This window comes from Etheostoma cragini, chromosome 10, assembly GCF_013103735.1.
Source record: "Etheostoma cragini isolate CJK2018 chromosome 10, CSU_Ecrag_1.0, whole genome shotgun sequence".
Taxonomy (NCBI): domain Eukaryota; kingdom Metazoa; phylum Chordata; class Actinopteri; order Perciformes; family Percidae; genus Etheostoma; species Etheostoma cragini.
Window position 1 is genome coordinate 27,137,346 of NC_048416.1, and position 26,362 is coordinate 27,163,707.

At 40.1% G+C, this 26,362-nt stretch overlaps 1 protein-coding gene across 2 annotated transcripts in view; it reads right to left on the reverse strand.

The window, feature by feature from the left end:
* The window catches only part of htr4 (5-hydroxytryptamine receptor 4), a 159,372-nt gene that overhangs the window by 63,340 nt on the left and 69,670 nt on the right, over window positions 1-26,362 (reverse strand). For both annotated transcript variants that reach the window (XM_034883417.1, XM_034883416.1), the window contains exons 3-4: window positions 14,936-15,049; window positions 5,341-5,541 (exon numbers count right to left, since the gene is read on the reverse strand). In XM_034883417.1, coding sequence (XP_034739308.1) covers window positions 5,341-5,541; window positions 14,936-15,049 — 315 coding nt within the window. The remainder of the gene's footprint in view (window positions 1-5,340; window positions 5,542-14,935; window positions 15,050-26,362) is intronic.

Consider the following 26,362-nt stretch of genomic DNA (forward strand, 5'->3'; position numbering starts at 1 on the left):
CTACCTGCACCATATATATATATATATGTTTTAGTTTATCTGCTATAGCACCTTTTACAGACAAGGTCACAACGAGCTTCACATGATAAACATTTGTAAAAATATAGTAGGAAAATATGCAACAGAAAATCTGAAAAGAATAATGAATTGAAACACCAATAAAAATCATTTGAAAGATTAAAACCTAAAACCCAAAGTTAAAAACATAAGTCAAAAGCAAGTTTAAACAAGTGCGTTTTCAGCTACTTTTAAAAAGCATCAACAGAGACTGCAGGACAGAAGACATAAGACAAGGGCGCTCCACAGGTTTGGAACCGTCACTTTAAACAAACGGTCACATGCGTGGGACCACCAGTACTCCCTGGTTAGAGCTGAGGGACCTGTAAATACGTCCTATTCAGCTTCCATCTCAACTATTACTTTGGCTGAGAATGACTGGCGGGACTGTTTTACAGCTACATCCTGCTTAGATAAAAGATTTTCAGCCATCCGCTCAGACAGCTGATCAGTCGGACATTGAAGTTGTTTGACTGATGTATGCAGGGATTTGTTGCCTTGCTCAAAGCTATCTTGAGGGTAGTATTAAAGCAGGGAGAGAAGTCTTTGTTCAATGTCTCCTCCCTGCCTTAACCATTAGATCAAGCATTGGAGGCATCGCTAAGGTCGAGGGAAAAGAGTTTATTTTGCACTGCCTGCCAAACTATTTGTTGTCCATTAAAGTTCTTTTACCTCAGAGCCAGTAACAGCAGACACTGAAAGTTAACACTTTGAGGATCCACAAGAAAGAAAGAGTTCCGCAAAGAATCTTTTCATGTTGGTAGTTCTGGGGAAATGCCTACATTAGTAGAGCCCCGGAAGGATCCTTGAGGAACACCATCATACAGGTTTCATGAGTACTGAGGGAAGGCTACACACTTGATCACGTTCAAACATTTCATTATTCCTTTTCTCTCTTGCTTTGCACTTTTAAATCTTTCTCATGTTGCAATTACATTCTCCAGCAGCCAATCTAGAATATTTTTTCTTCTCTTTACCCTTTTGCACATCAGCTGCTTATGTTGCCTATGACCAAGACAGTTCCTAATACTTTGGTACAGTAAAGCTGCTCAAAGAGCTTACAGCAGAGGGCTGTTGCAGTGTAACAAGTCGCCTGCTTCTGCTGACCTCTGCAGCTACTGTTGTAAAGTTTCCGCTTGAGACTTTATATTTGGAACGGGAGTCTAACTCTGCCGTGTTTATTGCATGGCCTGCTAGTAAATAAAGAATCTGTATTGATTAAACTACGGTATACTGCTGAGTGCTACTGCAACAACCTGTACTCTTTCAAGGATTTTATTTTTAAAAAAAGTAGGACTGCTTCTGACACAAAAACCTTTTCACCTTTTAGATGGATGTCACTTTCTTCAAAAGTAAGGCCTGTTTTCCTCCCTGAAAGGTTGAGGTGCTCTCTCCCAAGGGACTTAATCCCTGTTGTTCCTAGGGAGCAACTCAGATGCTCTAATTAGTGTGTTTTGCCCTGACTTTGGCCTCTGGCAAAGAACTGCCTCTCAGGCCTCTTTCGCTAATAATCATGATAATAATAATTATAATAATAATAAGCCCTAAGCCCTACATCCCCATGGGCTGAGCTACTGCCCCCCCCCCCCCGAGGTTCTGCCTTAACAGGCTCAGGTTTTAGCTCCTTTCCCAACAAATAATGGATACTTTTTGCTGACTATTTCAAATGCATGCAGCAGAGTTCTAGACGTCTGGATGTATTCATTCCTACATGCACCAATTGCTTCATTTCTATTCCATTCATTTCCATGCGGTGTGAAAGTCAATTAGAAGTCTCTTGGATTTTACTGGAGTTGCAGAGTTGAAATTATGCAATGGCAAAATTCAAGGGACTGGGTTGGACACGTCCCCTGTCACTTTTAACAGCGTTCTCATGTCCTGCTGCTGTATTCCAGATAAGAGAAGCTTTGAGTTGATAGAAGTGATAATATGCCCATCTCGGTCACCTTTAACTGCTACTGTAGGCTGTCGGCAGCAAACTGAGCAGGAGCGAGGGTTGTGTGCGCTTTGAGTGTGTGTTAAGGTGAGCTAGAGGTTGGTCTACCCATTCTGGTGGGTGAAACTTTTTTAAAAGAGAGAAAGAAGTGAAAACAGAAGGTAATAGGAACTTCCTGGTCTTCCTGGTCTGGAAAAAGGAACTTATTCTCACATTTATAATTGCGGCGCCCACTAGTGGCTGTGGTATTTATGACGTGAGTAGCAGGAAGTAAGGTGATGATGTACTGTACAAGAGCGCCAAATTTCCACGTAAGGAGACGGGTTGGTGGATGCGTCAAACAAACACTGGACTTTCCCCGGGTAAACGGCAAGTTTTATTTTAACACTAGTTCAGTTTCCATCCACTTGTCTTCTTATTCTTTGTTTTGTGGTTGCAACCATAATATTACCAAAAACTTAAGCGCAACATTATTTTTTTGGCAAATAAGGCTTCCATCAGCGTTTATGGCATAAGCCATAACGTGTGTCTGGAAACATAGCTAATAACAACATAAACAGAACAAATGGAGCTACGTCTCTTACACATCACATGCAGTGACTTGTAAGTGAAGTAACATCTGATTTGAACCCAAACCCCAATCTTTTTCTAAAGTTAAAGTAGTTTTTGTGCCTAAAACTAACCGAACTGCAACCTTTTCACATGGTAAACAACAATTTTAAAACCATGACCGTTGCGTGGTTGAGATATGAGGGCGTTATTTTCTGCCACCGCTAGGGGCGCTGATTCATGAAACACTCCTGTGGGTTGTATCAGGGGGTAGGAAATAAAGAACCTATATCATCGCCTTGATTTGGAGGACTTGTTGGAGTGTAGTAAATGCTCCCTGGTTGAATTAGGTTTAGCACTAAAACAAGTATCCATTATTCTGTTGTTTGTGTGTTGCTGTGATAGCGTTTATCTCACCCTGGCAGATGAAGTTTAAAACAAAAGAAGCTATGGTTCCAAGTTATGGTACTGAAATAAGGATTACCATCAATTACATTGTTAAATCTGCCATGCCTTGTTTTAATCCGTAGTGCTATTGTTTCTGTTGTTCTGCAGAATGTTGGCATCTGTATATGTGTCTGTTGGGTATAAAAAAAAAAACCACATAAAAGACACTTAGACCCAGACACACCAAGATACAAACACGCAACTCTCCAAAATATGACAAGAAGACACATAACAGCCCAGCAATGACACATACACACACACACACACACACAAACACACACACACACACACACACACACACACGCACACACACTGAGCGGTACTGTTAATCTGGGCTTTCCTTTCATATGGGACTCCAGACTCTCTGTTGTATCTTGCTGCATCTAACTGAATGACAGTTTGATTCATTCTTGGTCTCAGTTTTCCATGTGGACAGATTTCATGCTCTCTGTCTGTCTGTCGCACTTAATACAACCACAAACATGAGATTCTCAAATGGTCTGAGCATCTATATTTATACAGCTTAACGGTTTACAAGCTACTCACTGTCCCGATGATGCTGGTCTACTTAACTCCACCTGTTCTGACTGACATGCCAAATTTATTATAGCTTAAGAGCACTGTTTCGTTTATATCACATTACCAGTCCACCATTTTAATGAGAACCTAGCACATATGCTCTCAGGTCTATGAAAATATATTCATAATGAATAATTAATATCACTAATAATTAGTCAAGGACGAAGATCTTTGGTGGATGTGATATGATTCATCGGGGACAGTGGGAACTTGGGTGGGTTATGAAGGGTGATTGCCTCTTAAAGAATTTAGAACAGAATTTATGAAAACAAATCTATAATACAATGCAAGAACTTCCGCACGCTAAACTAATAATAGCACACGGAACATCCCCTTTTTATTTTTTTAAGATTGCTGTTCCAGGATGCTGAGGCAGCTGGATGTGTCGAGTACAAACACCCTCCGCCAGATAATTAAACAGAGAAACCATTTCCTCCTTTAAAATTGCTGAGCTTGGCATCTTTGGTTTGTTTAATTTGTAAAATTCTCTCGTTGTGCCACTATCCCCCAATGTTACCCATCATTTGTTTGACCTTAAACGGTCCAAAGATTTCCTTCAGTGTAGAAATCCCCAAAGGCCAAATACATACAGTACCAGTCAAAAGTTTGGACACGCTTCTCTTGTGACTGTTACTGCATTTTATGAACTCTGATGTTCATCATCACTCACTTTTATAGTGCTCTCTCTTTTTGTGTTCTCTTGCAGTTTGAATCGTCTGTTAACTTTATGTCCGCTGCTGTGCTGAAATTTGTCAGGTGCTGTAAATGCTCAAGTGTTTTTTTTGTTTTTGTTTTTCCTCTGTGTTGAAATGAGTTCCATCATTCTGGCTGAGAGGCAATTGAAAGAATTTATCCCGCACAGTCACTTGCTCTCGTCTGTACGTCCTCTCCCTCGACTTAGTATCAATGCCATCAAAGTAAGAGGCAGGAGAGTCACTGATTTAATGTTTCAGACTTTATGTGGTGGACAGAAAGGTGAGGGTGCTACTTTCTACAGTATGTTTTCTACTAATACATCTTTTTTAGGAGTTTGCTTGCTTAGTTAACCCTTGTGTTATCCTCGGGTCAAATTTCACCCATTTTGAAAAAAATATAATTATCAGAAAAGTGTCTTTCAACCAAATTATCAGAAAATAACGCAGATTGTTCCACACAACGCTCTACCCAAGTAAAATAAATGACCAGCCAACTGCTTTCTTTAAATTTGTATGTTTTATTTAATTTTATAGCATTCAAAAAACCTTTTTTTTATGAAACAAAGGGTAGAAAATGTCAAAAAAGCTTAAAAAACGTGGGAGAAAACACCCACAAAAACTTCAAAAGACGCAGGAAGAAATTGACTAAGACATCAGGGTGGGAAAGCAACAAAGGTTTTGATGATGAAGACAAAATGAAGACCAAAATGTTTAAAAAAAGGTTTCAATTTTGACCCAGAAACACAAAAGGTTGCACGGTTGATGGGAAGAGAACACAAGGGTTAAGGAAATGTCTTTTACTTTTTTGATTTTGTTTAGGAATGAGTTTGCAATAAAATCACATGTGTTAAAATGGGATTTTCTAATCACAAAGCCTGCAATTAGACTCTGGTCACAGGACACACCAGAGTAAAGCATTCTGCAGAGAAGAATCAACTTGCCAAGTTGCTGCGCAGCGTCAAGTACTATTGTGACATTGCTACCTCACGGACAACACTACTAACATTATCCTGTCATCACCTCTTAACCCTTGTGTTGTCTTTGATGCCAAATGCAAACCAGACCAGGAAGTCTCACCTGTCCAGGGCGATGCAGCACAGGTGCAGTATGGACGCGGTGGTCAGCAGGACATCCAGCGACGTCCGGACCAGGCAGAAGGTCTCGCCGTAGATCCAGTGCTGGTGCACCAGCTCGATGGCCCCAAACGGCATTACCAGCACCGACACCAGCAGGTCGGCGAACGCCAGAGACACGATGAAGTAGTTGGTCTTAATTTTCCTGATGGAGGGAAACGAACGAGAGTAGAGTTTAGATCAATATCCCTTCTTGTGACCAACAAATCAATAACAAATTATCATTGTTCAAAATGCATTTTAAGATCATTAAAGGGAAGGCGAGTGGAGTAGATGAAACGTGTCGTTGCTTTCATGACAGTTTCATTGGAAACAAGACATGAGATTTGAATAAATAAACGGTTCTAGTTTATTCTATAAACTTCTATTTTAAATTGGCATCGCTGTTGCTGTTGAGTCACACATGTAACTGAAATGGAGAGGGAGAGAGATTGGCAGTTGTTGTTAGGCAGTAACAAAAGTGTTTATTTTTTGGGCGGCTTGACGATAGAGAGCTCTGTGAAAAGCATTTATAGAAAAACAACACAAGAGCTCCCAAGAGGTCCTCGTAATCACGAAAACAAAATATAATAAGCAGCAGTTGATTTAATGTGGGCCTCAAAGTAATGCTAAGGAAAGCAAAATAGACATGTTTCAATTAAAACATGAAAACAATGGGTTGGTTTATCTTGGTGCATTTTTGTCATTTAGGAAATCCTGAATTATATATTAATTGAATCACATTTCTTAAATAAATAACAGTTTTGTTGGCATGTTCTTCACAATCAGTTTGCATTCAATTTGTGTTTTTCATGATAATTAATACAGCCTACAGCTAAAGTCAGCAACAACTTACTCAGTAGAACACTGGTTGTCAAACTTTTTCTACCACGTACCACTAAAGACATCTTAGGCTCTCTAAGTACCACCATTAAGGCCAATGTGAAAGGTCCCATGACAGGTGCTTTTTGGATGCTTACACATAGACCTTAGTGGTCCCTAATACTATATCTGAAGTCTCTTTTATATAGACCTTAGTGGTCCCCTAATACTATATCTGAAGTCTCTTTTATATAGACCTTAGTGGTCCCCTAATACTGTATCTGAAGTCTTTATATATAGACCTTAGTGGTCCCCTAATACTGTATCTTTTATATAGACCTTAGTGGTCCCCTAATACTGTATCTGAAGTCTCTTTTATATAGACCTTAGTGGTCCCCTAATCCTGTATCTGAAGTCTGTTATATATAGACAATAGTGGTCCCTAATTAATATCTGAAGTCTCTTTCACAAAATTCAGCCTTGGTGCAGAATTCCAGCCACTAGAGCCAGTCCCACCATGAGCTTTCCTTAGGATGTGCCATTTCAGTGTCTTTAGCTATTTAGGGAAAGAGACGAGGGGCAAGGTAGAGGGTGGGGGTGTGGCTTTGACCAACTGCTACTTTGCCCGTTTGAAAGCCATGATGTCTCTCTCTTACTCATGGATGGGCCAAATTTTCTGGCAGCGCAAAACAGAGAAAGGGGAGGTAACCTTGCCCTTTATGAGGTCGGGCCAGGGCTAGGTTTACACCTTTCACCATTTCTAGCCACTGGGGGACTATATGCAGGCTAAGGGAAGACATAGTTATGTTAAAAAAACTAAAAAAGTTCAGTTTATCCCGCTCCAACTGAATCCAAGGTTTGATGTAACTCAGGTCCTATCTCCTTACTGTTCTGCATCGGTTGATGCTAGCAGGTGCTGTGGAGACTGCTTAGGAAGCGACTACCAACAGGACCGCTCAAAATATTCTCCTCCTCATCAAAATTTCTCTTCCCAATAGTTCCTGTTTGGAGCCAGTTGCAGTTTTTTTGAACCATTCTACCATTTTACATCTGCTTTCTATCTTGCCATTACAGCTCGTAACTTATTTTAGATTTATACGTTCTCCGTACACCATTGTGTTACAAAAAAAGTAATTCCTAGTTAATTCCAAATTTGTGACCAAAGTTCATACCTCAGAAAATAGAAAAAACAGTGAAATGTGGTTGAAGGCTCCGAAAAAGCTAATGGTTGCTTAGGAACCAGACAAATTTCATTTGTGCTGGCAGATACGTCTGGCCCCCCAACAGACAGATTCCCAGGCGACCGGAACATGGGTGGACCTATCACAACCGTTTATCTGATATGGGTTTAATACAACGCCTGTAGCAAACATAAATGGCATACTGTGTCCAGTGACACCCACCAGGCTGAGGAAGTCAGATCAGATTTAGAAACTAGGCGGTGCTGATCAAATATGAATGACAAATACGTTACCGTTGCCTATTCCCCGCCTCAAATGTTAAGTGAGTAGTTTGTTTTTTATATGCTATATTATTTTTCATCCTGAAGCTGTTTTTCATAGTCTGGGCTTTGTCCCTTAGTTCCAATAATGGGAAACCTTAATGCTGCACCATACAATGCCATTTTAGACAATGGGGTTCTTGATGAGCAGAAGACAACGCCCGCCACTTTCTTTCTTCACCATTGTGCACGGAATGAATTCCTCTGAAGACAATAAGGTTCTTCTACTTTTGTGGTGAAAGGGTTTGTTTATCCCTTTCCTGTTTCAACATGATAATGCTCCATGTACAAAGACAGCACCATGAAGAAATGCAACCTGTCTTGCCTGCAGAGATCCCTGAACTCAACCCCATCCAACTCCTTTTTTGTAATCAAATTTTTGATTTAAACAGAAAAATATTGGTCCGGATGACAACATACAGAAAAGGACACTTCACACACCGAAGAAAGCACAGGTCACCTTTTCCACAATCCTTCCTTGCAATTAAATGTTTTACCCCATCCAACTCTTAATGCACTGAGACGCCGACTGTGAGCCAGACCTCATCACCCAATGTCACTGTTGGACCTCAGTAATGCTGTTTGGATGGGAGCAGATATCTGCAGTCAGGTTGGAAAGTCTCATTTAAAGCAGAGCATTTTCAAAATTACCTTTACAATATTCGAAATCAAAGGCTAACAGAAGCATGAAAGAAAGGGAAAAGTTCAGGTTGTAGGTTTGTTTTTCACCACTAAGAGGAAAAAGGAAAATCTAATATTGGTTCCATTACTCACAAAACAGGAGAACTGGACAAGAACAACAACATAGATAGGGGAAAAAAACATCCATCTTCACATTCCCATGGACTGGGAGCAGAAAGAGGAGTGATGCAGAGTTGTGCAGGTGAGAAAGTTGAGAAAAGGCATCAAACGCTCCATTCTTCTCAAACACCCAAACTTGAAATGAGGTGAAACCACAGAGACAGAAAGAGATTACGGTGGATTCACTGCAAATAGGTCAAACATTAGGATCATCAAAGAGCCTTGAGCACCGAGTCCACCATGATTGCTGCACCTAACAGCCTGCCGAGTCTTGATCCCTTTATAAGTGATACAATTTGGTTTACTTTATCTTAGCCATATGGCTGTCACCAGCAGGTACTGGGCTGTTACTAAAAAGTATTGCTGAGATAAAAAGACAAATATTACAATAAAATGGACCCCAAGAAGTATTTTACTCTCATAAAATCTATTGGTCTGTGGGACAAGGCGCTGGTAAATTGCCAGTTCTGGGTTAGACTGTAACTAGCGGTGGTCCCGGGAACTATGAAAACACAGATTTTCATCATGTATAATTTAAGTGATAATTTGGGTCCTTTAAGTATTTTTGTTCGTATTTTTTATTTGCTAATTCATTGCGTTTGGAAAACATGTAATATTGTGCATGTGCTAAATCTCTTCGTTATAGGTGATCCACTGGATGTCCACATGCGCTCTGTGTGTGAATGAGCCGCTCCTCTTTAAACTGGGTATTTCAGGTGAAGTACGTCATTTGTACTCAGTGTGGGAGAGAGTGAACAGAGAAACAAAGTTGCAGCTGCAGTGTGAATGACAATTATAAATTACCAGTGAGTAACCGCGACCCAAATCAGGCTGTTAAAAATCATATTCCATAAGATGTATTTATTCAAAAAGGACAACACAGATTCATCGGAAAGAGCACAGAGTCCAACACGTTAATGTGCCAGATTCAGCCATGCAGGCTAATTTTCATCTGCAGTCCCTGGTCTGCATTCACTCCCTTCCACCACTATGCTTTATTTTACTGTCTATCAAACTGTAGGGTAGACTCTAAATCAGAACAATGATGCGCAGACAGCTATATAAACAACAATCTTTTCTATATGTTCAGAATCAGACGAGTTATAACAAAAATTTTAGCAGCAGTCTAAATCTAAAATGGTAAGAAATAAATAGTACAACAAGCCAATCATAAATGAAAAGAAATATAAACACTCAAAGTACTACAGTAGAGTTATTGCACATGGTCTGAATGTGGAGTGTGTGTGTGTTTTGTGTTAGTGACTGTGTAAGTTCAGTGTGGTAATGGCTTGTGAAAAAAAGCAGTTCTTGAGTCTATTTGTCAAGGTTAGAACAGGGGGGTGGGCAGAAAGGAGGCAGTCTTTGATGATAAATGGACATCCTTCAGGAGGGGAGGGGGCACGGCTGGTCCTCTGTGCGGTGTTGCTCTGGAGTTTCTTCCGTTGTGGAGCGGCTGAAGGTTGCTAGCAGCTCCTTGTCAACGTTCTTTCTTCAGGAAGGGCAGGCGTTGCTGGGCCTTCTCGGTGATAGCTGGGGTGTTTGCTGTCCAGGAGAGGTCGGCAGAGATCATGCTGACATGAAGGTGTGGACCCTCACTAAGGTGTTGACCTTCAGTGTGTTAACTTCCACAGTCAAATTGGGCAAGAAAAACACACTGAAGTAGCACAAGTAGTACACACACACACACACACACACACACACACACAAACATAAGTATACTTTGCCTAACCTAAACTTGGATTTTAGAGGCCAATTCCAATATCAATATTTAAGACGTGATAGAAAGCTGACACTTTATTTTTAAATACGCACACAACAACATCAAACTTTTTTTGACAGAAAACAATAATTAGTATGGTTATCAGGTTAACCTTTAAATTTGAACACTTATTTTTTAATAAACATCAAAATTATTTTCCAATTATTTATTACGTATTGTTTAAGTTTTTCAAAGACGTCACATCTCGGTACAAACCGTCAAGTTTATTCAGCTGCTGGTTGCTCCTTTACAGTATTTTCATTTGTGCATTGCATTGTGGAACAATAGTCCGCACAGCAATACCACCTTTAAAAATAAAATAAAATTTGGTATGCAGGCTGACATTTAAAGCTGTTGCTTTACCCAGTATGAAATAACTAACAACTCAAAACAAGGTTCTGATGCATGTGCATTATGCAGCTGGGACACACAGACTGTCACCCACACACATCCATAAACACTCTTCCACCCTCACTGTCTTTGCATCTCTCTCTGTCCCTCTTACACACAAACACACACACACACACACACACAGATTTCTCCTGTGTAGCTTTGTGCTTTGACAATAACCAGAACTGTGGACACATAAGAGAAAGTATAACACTGTCAGCCAGTTGACTTTAAAAGGGGCTGTATTGTAACCTTCCTGATAAATCAATCTAAATCATGAATTTCTGTCTGATGAATTGTTACAATCAATAGTCTCAACCAACTAAACTGGTAGGTCTTTAATCTACTCGTCCTTAGTCTGGTTGGCAAAGCTCTGCATTCAGAGAAAAACAACACCAGTCGACCAGTTAACCAGTGAAAGAGTCAGCTGACCTGTTGTCCACGCTCTCTGCAGCATGGATGGTCTGCGGTCTATAAATAGCTTCAGTAAGAGCGGATGGCTGTGAGGGTTTTCCATCTGCCTGTCACTAACCCAAACAGCCTTCAAACAGACTGTCAGTGCTGGAACCAAGCAGCTGTCTGCTCCGCCCGCTGCATGTGGGGCCCAAACGTAAATCATGTTGGACATGCACACACGTGTTCACATGCACGCATGGGAAACACACACGCACCTATGAATAGATGTCTGAAAGCATGCAGAAACACATAAATAATGTATGCACACACGCACAGCAGTGTTGGCTGTAATTCAGAACAGTTTAGAAATATATTATCTTGTCCAGAGCGGGAGGCGTCATGTTTAGTTAGGATGACATATCATGTTTAGCTTAAAGTGCTGAGAATAAATAAACTTTATTAAAAGGGATTGGGTTACAGGGAAGTTGGTGTGAATTGAATAACAAGGAAAGTAGAGGAATTAGATATGATGGCATTTGGCAAGAAAATATAGCAAAGATTAGAAGAATAGTAGCATGGAAAAGAACCTTGTTTTTTTCGGTAACACTTTACTTGAAGGCATCTCTAAGGGTGACATGACACAATCATGACACATGAACACTAATCCTAACCCTAACTTGTCATGACAAAACCGAACGACACTTACTAAAAGAAGTGAATGTCATGAACGTTCATGACAGTGACATTTCACTCTTATGTAGTAAAGTGTTCAAGTAAAGTGTAACCCTTTTTTTCCTTTATTTGTGATTATAGCTAACACATGCTAAGACTGTTCATGGCTGTCTTCTCCAGCTGGAGAAATGTCAAGGCTAAAAACATGTCAATAAAATGACACAGTGGGAGTATAAACAAAACTACAATAAAAGGCATTATGCAACAGTAGAATTTTTGTTTTTTGGAAAATATTGCTAACGGTATTGAAACCATATTAACATCTTAGCATTTTAATGCTGAATGTTCTAAATTCCTTTACGGCCAATCTGAGTAGACTTTATTTTGGGGGAACCAATCACAAACTGGTTTATCTATCTGCCGCGCTATTGGCTGGTATAACGCGATGACAATAGAGAAGCAACCCAGCAGCTTCTTGTTTACACCGACGCCACCGAAGCGCAGCAACCCGTTGATGCCGCTGACGCTTCTACGTCCCCGGGTCATTGGTCTGATTGGTTGAAGGACTATCCACCTGAGTACAGAGTCATTAGAACTACGCCCGTTGGTCGTGCCTCTTGTGCAGAGAAAACACAGAGCAGACCCCCCCGACCAACGCTCATTCCCAAATCTATTGAGCTTGGCTTGGTCTGGTGATAGCCAGACTAGATAATCCCAGTATCAGGTGGTCGGATCCTGTATTGTCTACGACAGTGTCTTGTGTTTTTTATATTGGTATTAAAACTTGAATTTAGTTTTTACAAAAAGACACCAATCAAAAGGAAACCCAAGGTTACACTGTGGGAATATGAGAAGGAAAAAAGGAAAAATAAAATGAGTAACAAAGTATTAAATGTAATGTTACTTGTCAGAATAAAAAGTAATCAAACTATCCCCATAATCCAAAGAAAAATACATTCTAGCATTTAGCCATTTAAATGCTAATAAAGTATGAGACAAAAGATGACAAAATAAGTCCCATAACTAAGATTCTGGTTATGTTAAAGACTAAAGAAAGCTCACATGAAGGCAGATTTGTCACTTTAATTGCTTATAGAGCTGCCTAATGTCCACTATACACATACACACACACAACCAAACACACACACACACACCTGTGTGTGTGTGTGTGTGTGTGTGTGTGTGTGTGAAATGCCTCTGAATTTGTGTGCTAGCTATCCTAGAACTTTACTTGCTGTCCTGTGTTTCCACCTATATATCGACTACTTGCTACATTTTCCCTGGCTCCTCGGGGTGACATTCTAACATTTAGTTTTATTTTCAGTAATTAGATGTCTGTTTGGCTGTGTGTGTCCACAGTGAATGTGTGAATGTGTTTGTTCTCCCATCCAGTGTGTTGGCTACAGATGTTAGCTGTCGGATTGTGCATGTGTTTGAGTGGCAGCTCCGTCTCTGATTTCACTCCAGCTTTCCTCTCCTCTCTTTTTAAATGTTCTTTTCTCTCATTCTGCTGCGTGGATGTTGATAACCTCTCCATCGTGAGTCCCACGATGCAGAAGTGAAATGCTGAATCAGTGGAGTACTCTTTTAAAGGAGGAGGAGGCTCATCCTGAAACACTGATGAACACTAATGTGTAAGGACTAATAAGGACTAATAAGATAAACCAGAAAACACTCAGAGCGCAGACCTAGGCCATGCCCTAACTCGCAAAGTTAACGTAAGTGAAAACTAATGTGTGTATCACCGGGATTCAGATCCACTCAACAAAGTAATTGGTTCTTCCTTGTAAAGTAAAAGGTAAACATACTTTATTGTTGCATACACATACATGTAGAGAAATTCATTCTCTGCATTTCACCCATCCCTCAAGAAAGCAGTGGGCAGCCAATCACAGCACCCGAGGACCAACTCCAGATCTGAGCCTGAGCCTTGATCAAGGGCACTAAACTGACTGGAGAACCTACTGTAGTACATGTTTTTTGATGGTGGTGTGGGGGGGGGGGGAAACCGAAGCACCCGGAGGAAACCCATGCAGACATGGGGAGAACATAGAAACCTAAAAGAAACATAAAACCACACACATATCGGCCCTGGCAGAGGTAATAAAGGAAATTGAAAAGTACTGAATAACTTTTTTCTTTAATGGACGTAAAAACTGTCCTACAGGCTGACGGACGATGCTGGCTGTTTTGCCAACACTGAACAGTTCTGTTGGTTTTTGTTGGTCCCCCTGAGCAGATCAATGTCTTAATGTCTCTTTGTGTGTGCATGTACTATGTGTGTGTCTTCTTTATATACGCATGTGAATTAATGTGTAGTAGGAGTAAAGACAGTTTATGTGTGTAGTTCCCAGTGGACAGAAAGAAAATGAGGCAGGGAGAAACATAGATGGAGTATCATTGTTCTCTCCTCAGGGAGGTGAGACATCACAGCGGTGTCTTTGTCACCCATCAGTGTTCCTAAAGACACACACACACACACACACACACACACATCCTGGGGACAAAGATTCCCCTGAGCTCTCTGGTGCCACAGCATTGAAGGAGACAAAGGGAAAGAGGGGGAGTCCAACTATCAGAAAGACAGTAAGCAATAGAGAAAGAAAAAAAAGAAAAGCTGGAAAGGAGGAGAAGAAGATAAATGAATCATTGCGGTGACAGCGGCTCCCAATTGAGCAGCCATCCTCAGGATGACCTGGGAGCTCTCCCCTGTGGCAGATTCGCATCTAACTTCAACATGCAGAAAAGTCCCCCCTGCTCTGTGCATCGAGTTCAGGGTTTATGTGACATGTACAGTATATCCGTTCATCCTGCCGTAGTTCTGTGTTCAGAATCCACTTTCTAAAATCCTGTCTCAGAAGCAGTTAATGCATTATTTAAAAACGTCTCTCTCGCTCTACTTCTCTAACATTCTTTCTATCTTTGTCACACACGCGCACACACACAGACACACACACACATTTCTTCTCAAAATACCAACGTACTGTACCACAGTTTGCAAGATGCATGTTGGTAAGGCAGATTGTATGGAGAGTTTTTGAAAAAGTGGCTTTAGCATGGCCGGATGCTTGGCAATATAAACAGTAATTAAGGTAACATTACTATAAATATAAAGAGTTGGTTATCTGTAGTTTTTGTTAATTTGATGTGTGTATGTAATGTGGAAGATAAATTAATATATTTAGCGGAAAGGGCAAAAAAAAAGAAGCTTTGTCCCACCTGAGTTGTCTGTCCTTGCAGACTGCCACCATGACCAGCAGGTTTCCCAGGATGCTCATCAGCATGACCAGAGACAGGAAGCAGATCAAAGCTATCCGCTTTGGCATGCTGTTGCTATGGAGACACCAAATAACAACACATCAGTTCAAATAGTCAAAGTGAAAATACCGTTTGTATTTCTGTTGAAAAGAAGAACAGTTAGTTTGATTTGATTTATTAAATTGCATTAAGTGTGCCTTACACAGGTAAAGACATAAAATACAATCGAGGATAAAAACACAATAAAGTCTAGGACTTTGTTACGTGTTGAGGACCACAATGGAACATGTTTAGCTGCACTGACAAGTTTTTGAAGTCATGAAGTGGAGCTTCATCAGCAGAAAGTAATCCAGGTCTTGGCTTGAAATGTTCTTAATTAAGTTTAGGTATCCGTACATAAACTTTTAATGAGTGCTCCCTCCAGGGAAAGCAGGAGTTATTGTAAATGTAGTAAAGTTGTAAATCTGATGTAACACTACCCTATGAACCTAATATGATGACTCTACTATGTGACATACAGTAGGCGCCTTGTTAGCAACATGACCAAAATGCATAGCGCTTGTTGACCTGCCCCCCCCCCCCGTAGTAGCAGAGAATCTACGGCCCCGACCATGGCTCTGAAGTATCTGAGGATAAATCCATGGCGCTGTCTGTGGAGCAGAAGTAGCAGCCATATGTTTTTATCGTGACTTAAGTCCCGAGTCCTGCCCTTCTGTCAGTTTTGTCTGGGACCTACAGCATAATATTCTCTACACTAATCTCCAGATCGCCTACTGGTGACATATGAAATTTATTTAATTTCCACCGGAAATAACACAACTAAGTCCAGAGCTGATGGTTTTCTGAATGTTGCTTACGTGCTGTGGGAACTTTGATTGTTAGTCGGTGGACAGCTGTGGCAAGAACACTAATTGTTGTTATGGTTGCTCAGCATGACATCTTTGTTAGCCTGTTAAACTATTCTGTTGATTTAAATGCTAAGTACCTCTGCATAGTCTATATATTGATAAAACTTGATTTTAACATGAAGCAGTAGCGGTAAATTGCCATATCTGTTTGCCCATGTTTTGTCTTTAGTTTAGGAAGTTAGGCTTGGGAACTGTATTTTTGTTTTTGGTATAACTCTGGCTTTAAAAATAGGATACTTCTGTTTATTTGTATTAGTTTTGTTTCACGCTGAAGGTAACCTTAAGTTAACTGTAATATTATAAGATCCATTTACAGTGTCTCAATCTATCTTCTAAATTTCAAGGTCCTCAAATTGAGTCATTTTGTGACTGTTGCGAGTGCTGAATGGCATAAAATTCAAAATCTTTGACACTGAACCATCAACTTAACTGATGTCTTTGGCATTTGGCATCTCATTTACAATGAGCGGATCATTTTTCAAGGACTATTTGACACCTCTTCACAGTGTGAAGGAAAAGGCAAACAATAAATAAAGGCATTATATTTTCCCTGATTCAGGCAGAAAAGGTGAGGAAGGCCAGATGCAGGTAGCTAATTAATTATGCACCACTGGGAGCTTTAATATATTGAAAGGCAGAAAACTGCAGACGTTGACTTTTCACTCCTTGGCATGGCTTCAACAAAACGTCTCAAGGTTCAGCAAAGTAGCCAGCATGAGTTGTGTGGTTTCTGAAAATGACTTGTTTAATCTCAGACATGTTTGACATTGGCAATGCATTACAGTCATCCTCCTGAGGTTTGTGGTCTCTCTTACTTTGAAGGCTTGACAGGGGGGGCAGCGCACAGCAATATCATCACCGCTGACTTTACACAGGAGTGAGAACAACTCCATTACACAAGCATGATTTCAATTTTCTTTTTCCTTTTTTTTGTCCTGCAAGTGTACATAAAATTTCAGGATAATTTATTTGTGGGTTTTATATTCTGTCCGCATTATGTGTAATATGCTAACACTCTCCTCTGTGATTGGAGCTGGAGTCAGGAGCTGTACGCCGTCCCTGGCTGCCAAATTATTTTACTCTCCGTCTGAGGTTCAAAGGCAAAGTGATAGCATGCAGGAGGCTTGTTCTTTGATCGGCGGTGCCAATACACTAATCAGATCAAATGGAAACGCCGACAGCTTCTCAACAGAAGCATCGTTATCAGCCTCTAAGACCACACTAATTGTCTTTCATCTTGAATTTGTCGGCTACACAGTCTGACCCGTCCCAATAATTGAAACGTTGACATGCTTGTTATTGTAGCTGCAACCGCCTTTTGACCAAAAAAGTCAGCGACACCATTTAATGATATAGGTTATTTATTCCTACCTTCTAATACAAGCCACAGCAAACATCTCCTCACTATCTGCTAGCTGCCTGTCCCCAGAACACACTGTAAAAAACTTCTCCTCACTATCTGCTAGCTGCCTGTCCCCAGAACACACTGTAAAAAATCCTGGTCTCTGTAGACAGCCCAGGGTCGGCAAACGGCAACAAAAACAAACTGTGCCAACCTGCATCATGAAGCATATCGTGTCGGGGGTGGAGGCTGGGGGGGGTCAAAAATGCAAACATTGGTAGAGCACCTTTAACCCTTGTGTTGTCCTCCCGGGTTAAAAAACGGACACAAATTTGACATTTTTGTCCCCTTTTTCAGACTTTTAAAAAAAGTTTTCACTAAATTTTTGGGAATTCATTCAAAGCATAAATTATGAATTATTTTTACTAATAGTTAAGATTAGAGGAACGTAAACATAAGTTTATTCAAAAAGGAAAATTATCAATTGTATTTGCAAAGAGCGTTGTATGAAATCCAGTCCATTTTCTGTGGTAATTTGGTTAAAAAGAAACCCATATTTCAGATATAGACATTTTTTTAAAGGGGTGAAATTTGACGGACAACAGGACGGTTAAACCACAGAACATGGGTTCAATGTAATGGTCTTGTCAAAAAAAAAAAGTGAATAGTCCCAGTTTTGTTTTGGCACCTAAATGTCTTATTTAAGTCTAAAAAATATGTTTTTGGTTAAAAATCACTTACTTACTTACAGTTATGCACCTAATGCCGAACATGAAATAGTTTAGTTTGTTAAGTGAAATTGTGAAAAAACTTGCCATTGTCTTGTTTGTTTGCTCCCGTCTTAATTACTATGACCACTTGCGGGCGCCGCCTCTATGAACGTGAATATGAGACATAAATTGTGCTTATCTAATTTTAACACATCTGCGGTTATGACAGGCAGCATACAGATTTCCTAATTTGAGCAGGAGCTTTGCCTCAATTTGGATATGACAATGCAAAAGCAACACTTTACTAAGCGTTTACAACTCACTTTCACTGATCATTACATCCACATTGTAAATCTGCTGGCATCTGCTTTCTAAATCTTGGGGAACAATTAGGCTCAGCACCCAGCTGTAGGGGGGGAGATTTATTAATTTAAGATTTAACACACTCCAAGCTTTCATTTGGAGTGACATTGTAACCTGGGAGCTAAAGCACAACCACAGTCCCTACTTAGTGTTGATGCTCGGTTGCACTTTGTGAAACTGTAGAAGAAGAAGAAAGTGTTTTCTATCACACTATTTATAATACTAATTTCTCTGCCATACAAAGTTCTATCCAACTACATTTAAAGGTAATGTGTTCATACCTGTTTTGAAAGGTTGGGGGGGTTGCTGCCAAAGAAAGGAGCAAGATGCCAAAATCATGCAAGTGGGGAAAACAGCACACACTTTCAGGCAGTCTTTACTTAATTTATGGTGTTGCACCAAGCTGTTAACAAAAAAGTGGATTGAAAGAATGAGAAAGATTGCTTGAAAAAGAGAAATGGAAACTCTGCAACAACAGGTTGTTCCTGCAAGCAGTGGGCATGATTTTGATATGGTCCATTGAGGGAAAGTTACAAAATGTTAGATGGATCCCACCTAATTCCCATAGCAAAGATGTGATGGTGATTTCAGCCCGTGAACCTGCTGTCCGGAGTTCATTCCACCACTGTGGGGCCAGAACAGAAGAGCCTTGACTGTGATGAGTGCTAGACATGTTTTGACGGGCAAACATCCCATCACTGGGTTTCCATGATGACATGAATCCTAAAAGGTGAGCTGTCAAGTCAAGTTCACTGACTTGACAGTAATTTCTTTCAGAAATCATACCAGCCCAAACTTTCTAGAAACTCAGAAAACCTGAAAGTGTTTGTCAAGGTCAGCAATTTCAGCATTTTTATTTAGCATCTTAATAATTATTAAGATGAAAGTTATTTTTATGTATGCAAATATAATTCTGGATCCTGTGTATTTCATGTCTGCTTAGATTGGAACAGACAGCTGTGAAATACGTTGACAGGTGAGACGTTGGAGGCATTTTTGTGCTCTCAATCTTCTCTTTTCTAATGCCTTCTTTTTTCCACTGCAAAAGTCTGTGCTCTAAACTGCTTCTCCAGACGTCTGAAGAGCTCTTTATGCATTGTGTCATTTGCTCCTAAATCTTAATTTAGTAGGACTGTGCAAGACAAACAGAGCGAGAGAGATTGCAGCAATGCAGAGCCAGAGGTACAAGGAAAAGACTGATCCAAACAGAAAGCTTGTAACTTTGTTGACATCCGATACACATGAACTTTGACCCGTGGCTAAGCTGAACTTCTGGTGGGCAATCAGCATGTAGCAGCTTCAATTGGGGACAGATGAGGGGTGACTGAGGAAATACCTCCCCAGACACGAAGCTTTAAAGCTCCAATCCGCCACTGGATAGCTGGTTTCCTTTGCTGCCCCATGAAGAAAACATTGACTTAATTTCTTCACGGTTTTGAAGTTCTGAGTGATTTTGATGCCTGTGCTAAACATGAGTCAAATTATTTTCAAAATAATTGCGCAAAATGTTTTAAAAGTTATGTCCTCAACTTTATAAGGAAGTAAAAAAGCATTTTCCTAAACTGCCTCAGAATATTCTCTGCATCACGGCTATTCTGGAGCGTGGCCTTAGCCTTCAGAGGGTCTCTATATGCTCCACAAGCTGCTAAAGTGCTCCTGATTGGATCTAACGAGCAGGCGTTTTTTTCTTTCTCCTTTAGCCCTGATGAGTGGCAGGCAGAAACCTCGGTGGTCCACACAGACGACCTGGAATAGTTGGTGCTGCAGGAAGTGAGCTCGTTGTGTGAGGCAGCATGAGACATCCTGTCTGACTGCACTAGAGGGATTCTGCATGAAGCATTGTGTTATATGGGGTGAGCTGGTAGTTGTTAGATCGCACACTATGCAAGTGTCAACACTTCGCAGGGATTAGGCTTCAACACCATTCAACACACTAGAGTATTTGAACGCAACACTGGTACCGCATTTTCTTTTTTTTAGGGTGCCATTTTAAAACGGGCCGGAGACAACAGGTGAAAATTAGAGTGCCGATCTAACTCTGGCTCATTTACTTACTTTGCTGTTGACTAATGAGCACTTTTCATGTCAAATAAACAATAAATGACAAATAACCATGACAAAAAACCCAATAAAGAGACCAAACCAAACAATACACAACTTCCACAATGTTCCAGAAGGAAAGTGATGCAAAATTGGGAAGGAATTAACAAAACTGGCAACCACAACTACAGGTTTCTCTGGCCTTAGCATGTAGCTCCATGCATCAGCGGAAGGTTGCCGCAATATCACCAATACAGGCTTCTATCTATCCAGCAGGAATGTGATCTGAAATTAGAGAAAAATAAAAAGCCCTGGCAACCAAGATTACAGCTTTCCTTGACATTGTAGCATGTAGCTACAAGTAGCAGTGTATGTAAAATAAATATAAACACTGCAGTAGCATCTGTTACATGCACATTCACAGGTTGAATGCTGTTGACATCGACAACAGGTGAGCTGATTGTACACAAGTTATCATCTTTGGTTGCCTCCCCAAATTTAATGTAAATGTAGTGAAAGCATCTGCTATTATTATTATTATATCCACATTTAAAGCTGTAAAAGAAAAACTAACTTGGTCCACCTTGCCCAGTTTGGTTCTACCTCCCACTCGACTGTGGCTGCTGTAATCTCCAAAAACAACACAGGCTTCAGTAAACGCAGCTAGTCTGTGGAATAAAAAAAAGTTGTTGTTTTTTATCTGTAGTTTGAATCTTAGTTGCTATTTTTTAACCAATTGTATATCACATCTCTTTTTGTATGCTGCACATTATTAATTTACTTCACGGTTTCCTATTAACCCTTGTGTTTTCTTCCCGTCAAAAATGAAAATCAATGATGCATTTTATTGAATTTTTAAAATCTTTCTTACGTTTCTCTCCCGTTTTCAACATTTTCCATGCTATTTTTCAAGGTTTGTCATTTTCTTTTGACGTTCTCAACATTACGTAACACTAACTTATTAAATCTAGTTTTACAGTTAATTTTGGAATTTATGGTCAAACCTCATTTACAGGAAATTAAACTTAATGTTTGAGTCAGAAAAGCAGAAATTAGGAATTACTTATTTCTTTATTTCTAAAATTAAAGGAATGGATGTTGATGATAATCACAGACTGGAATATGTCAACTTTTACTCAATACTATTTCAAAAACACTTCAATGTTTTTTTTCAAATGCTATAAAATTGAATAAGACACCCCAAAATTAATGAAAGTAGAGATGTGTACTTGCCAAAGAGCGTTGGGTGGAATCAATCATGTTATTTTAGATAATTAAAAAAGAAGATTGATACAGGAAAAGGGGTCAATTTGATCCCAGGACACAAGGGTTAAGTGCTGGAAATAGGAAATTGCTGTGATGGAGCTCCATTTAGGGAGAAGCCAAAATAAGACATAAGAACAAACAGACACATCAAGCACTTTAACCATCAGATAAGATTGAAAATAAAGTATCAATTCACATAGGGCTGAAGCTAAGTGATACAGAGTGGAGTGAACAGATGACTCTGCTGTGCTACATCTAGTGCTCATGTATGATTTAAGTGCTTCTCTTTTCCGATTTCTCTGACAGTCCTAGAAAGTTCTTGTTCAACAACAACATCATGACACTTATTATGCCTGGGTGCGAGGTCCAAGAAACAGGAAGGGATTGGAAGGCTGTAATTCTTTATGTATTTTTAGTAAAGGAAACAGAAAGATGATCACTGGGAAGGTGACAACACTTTGCAGAGAAGCTGCGTACATGTAAATTACTGCTTCTTTATCCACACTGATCCATTTCAACATGAATATCAAGCTCTGATATGCTTTTTTAAACAGTCATGGTTTAGCCTGATAATCACGTAAACTTTTTTCATTCAGCAAACATTGAAATGTAGCAGTTGCTAGGAGCAGGGATGTACTTTCTGTTGGTTGTGTGACTTTTTGTGGCCATGTAGCTATAGGCAGGCCAAGGGGAACTCATATCAATATCAAAAAACCTCATGAAGGGAAATGTTCATGCCATGGGACCTTTAACCTGAATAGGTAATTGCAACTATAGTTGCATGAATGCACCACAGTTTAATCAAAAAACATTATAGGCTACATAAGTGGTTCCCTAACGGGGGCACTGCGAAGCTAAATATAGCCTGGATATGATGCATGTTTCTAGTCACAGCTGTCTGTGACCTGCCAGGTAGAATGCAGACCATGAAGCCACACCAAACAACACAACTATACACAATACTCTATATTGTTGTCATTTTACTTCCAGCATTGCTTTGGTGCCGCAGGAAATTCTTCCAGGTGCGTGTATTTTCGCCGATGTCTGTTTCCTTCCGCTTCCTTTGTGTTGGCGCTCTAACCTCCAGTGGATTTCTGAGGTCTATGGTTAACTGGTCCTCAGACCTCTGCAGGGTAAATCCAGACAGCTAGCTAGACTATCTGTCCAATCGGAGTTTTCTCATGCAAAATTAACCCTTTTCTTCCCATCAATCATCATCTTTTTGCGCTTTTCCAATGTTTTGGCGGGTTTTTTCTACACTTCAAAAAAAAATTCATAGCCCAAAAAATCTTTTGTATGACATAATATAAAAACCACAAATTTCTTGTTTTTTCAGCGCTTATTGTCTGTCTTTCGTGTCATTTTTTTCGAGGTTTTGGTCACTTTTTTAAAAATGCCACACAATTCAATAAAACTACCAAAATTCAGCGTAAGGAATCATTCATTTTACCTGAACAACATTGTATGGCATCCATGTTATTTATAGGCAATATTATTGAAAAAAAAACAAGTTCCTGATATTAAAAAATAAAAAACGGGTCCAATTTGACCGGAGGAAAACACAAGGGTTAAAACAACATTTAAAAGTACACGTTCCACTAAAACAAGTTCCCCTGACGATTGTGATTGGTTTAAAGAAATGCCAATAAACCAGAGCTGTTTTTCTCCCATCCCGGGACCATGAGGACAGTCTGGCGAAGCGACAATAGTTATTGAACAACTGGTTACCAGCTTTATAGATCTTACTAAACAACATTTCTGTAATAAAGCAAGTAAAATTGACCGACACAATTTAACAAATCTCCCCCCCATCCTATCTTGTCCGTTGTTATCCAAACAGGGGAGCAGGGCAAGCCTCCAACTTTATTTTGTATCTTATCAAAAAATACATTTTCATGGTAGTTGAAGGCCTCAGCGGGACTCCCTAATTGCAAACAATAGATGTCTGGACACTGGCGTTCCCTCTCAGCAGGCAAAGACAAGCCTGCTATTATGCAGACGGGCACCAGAGGCCATACCAAACTGGTATCAAACGCTACTTCTCGGCGTAATAAACAGGGAAAAATGTGTCGATGCAGATGGCTGGGTCACGACACATTCTCCCGCTGGCTGGAACCACAAGAGAGCGAAAGTGGATGCCGGGAAAAGAGAGTATAATTAAGCTTGAAAGCTCGGGAGAAAAACTGAATTGTGATAGCAAGTAATTCTCTCAGCTTGAAATCTTTGACAAAAAACAATAAATCAAAACGCCCTTGTCGATGACACAAGTGGGAATGAGCCAAAATGAGCATTCTCACACTTGCATATGCTGAAGAGAATAACTAATATTTCTTTTCTTTCTACTTCTTTTCAAATTGACCGCCCAGTAATTTTGTCAGTCCTCGGTTTAATTACATCCACATCCATTTAAACCTTCTAATTTTTGGAAATCTGCTCATTTTTTTCTGACCACGGCAGAAAAAAATAAAGTCACCAGCATGGAAACTATTCAACTTAACACATGTATGTAATCTGTAACTTTAAACTCAAAATTCCGACGAGCTCCAAGATCAATAAATGAAACCTCGTTTATAGCCTTTTCGTTTCAAATCTTGAATTACTCACCTTTGTAGATGTATAAAACTGTCAATCAAGTTTTGACATGGTGTTTTAGTCACAGTGAAGGTGCCCACCTCTAAACTGTTGGTCTGTGATTTGCTCTTTGCGAGTTACGTTTTTCCAGTCCCAGAAGATTATTTTCTTTCCTGTGACGGGGGTTCTTTAAACGACTAACTGCAGCTGCTGCTGCGGCTGAGGTTTACCTCTGAAAGACAGGTTTCTGTTTCTGCACTGAGCTGAAGGGTCAAACTAGAGTTTTGTTCCAATTAGGCTCTGCTATCTTTACCTCCCTTCAGGTTTCACAAGATAAAACGGTACAAGAGAGAAGCAGCAAAAAGGTATGGAACCCAATCTGGTATAAAAGTGTTGGCAGAAAAAGAGTTCCAAAGAGAATTTAAGTGTTTGAGACAATTCCAACGAGCGCAATTCAAACCTGGTCGCTCCTTTCAGAGCTCATAGTGTGATGAACATTATGAGCAACAGTTGGTCTGGTGTAAGATTATAGAACTGGCTTCATCACTTTGCCCTGAGGGGGAGGAAGAACAAGTCTTGTTTCCATTGTTGTGAACATCATTATTTGTAGAAGAACACTGTACTCATCGAGTACAGTTGTTAGATCGGGGAAAACGAGGTTGAGAAAAATGAACAGTCAGACAATGAGACATGTTGTGAAAAATAAGCACAAGTTAGACACATTTAATTGGAAGAAAAAACACAAAGACTAACTTACCCTTCAAGTTTTACCTACTGTAACTGCCATAGTTATCTATGCATAGTTTGTTCATGTGACAGCCTGGTATATATCTAATTATTTAATTATTACAATTCCACTAGGCATCATTTATGTTCAGATCCGGTGTTCATTGCTAATGCACTTCTTAAGCATGGTGGAAAGTATGTAGATGGCCATGTAGCGCATCTGACTTTCACTTAGAAGACTTTTCCTGTCAAAGACCTGCATGAGCATTTTGAATTAACTGTAAGCATGATCTGTCCCTAACCTTACCTACACTGTTTTTAAAGTGCGTACATATACCGCTGCTTTGCAGAATTGTCCATTCTTGTCCTTCTTTCACACTCAATTTCTGTTTTACTTCCATATAAAGCGGTTTAGATGTTGTGATAAGTTGTTTGCTTGTTTACAACCAGTATGATTGTTTTACTGCTTGTATTTCCTATCCCTTAGGACTTATATGTCCCCACATTGCTGCTAGAGTATTGACAGTATGTTAGTCAAGGTTAGTATTGCCTTTCATCAAACATGTCAAAAGGCCTAGACTTCTACAGATTAGAGGGTGACACTTTTTCAGGACTCCTACGGATCAAGGTATTCCAGCACGAGTCCCGCGATATGGGAATCAATTTCCCTGTTGGTAATGTGCAAAATAGAGCGTAGAAATCAATGGGAGTGGAACGGAGTAATGTGTGTTTTTAGTGTGAGAAGATCTCCGTTAGGATTTACGTGATGAATTGGCCTAGGCCTGCAGGTAATGCACGTATAGTGGAGCCTAAATTTCCGAGGCAACCTCAGTGATTTGACCCCGGTTAACCAAACACACGCACGAGATCTCAACTGGCTAGTTATCCTCCAGACATCGACGGACAACGTCTATCTTTCTTTCTGTCTTTTCCGCCGGGTGGCGCGCAAACCAGCTTGCGGTGTGAAGCAAGTGTCCGCGACAACGTCTGATAACTTTGGAATACATAGGGAACGAAACAGGAGCGGGACGGGATTCAATAGTCTTTCTCTCGGGATTTTGCAGGACGGGATTATTTTTGGGAGGGGGCAAAAGGGTGAACGGTTATAACCGCACTATGTAAGTTTGCCAGATTGGGTGGCAGATCTGTAGTTCCAATGAGACCTAATGGGAAAGTTCTGCCTCTAACCCTGAGGAAAAGTGCTTTGGTGTTGCTTTGAGCAGAGGTGACAATCTGATTCGACCAGACATTTATCAGCATACATTAAGAGGATAGTTTGGACGTGATGACGGTTTGTACAAGCAAAGAGTTCAGACAATTTTTTACACAGCAAATCAGAGCATATTAAAGCTTGCTCTGTGCACCCTTCATTAGGATTGTAAATGCCAAGCTTGTGTAACTCCCACAACTACCATGGTGGCCATAACTTTACCAAGCTTGCTTTCTTAAAGCCAGTAGCCCC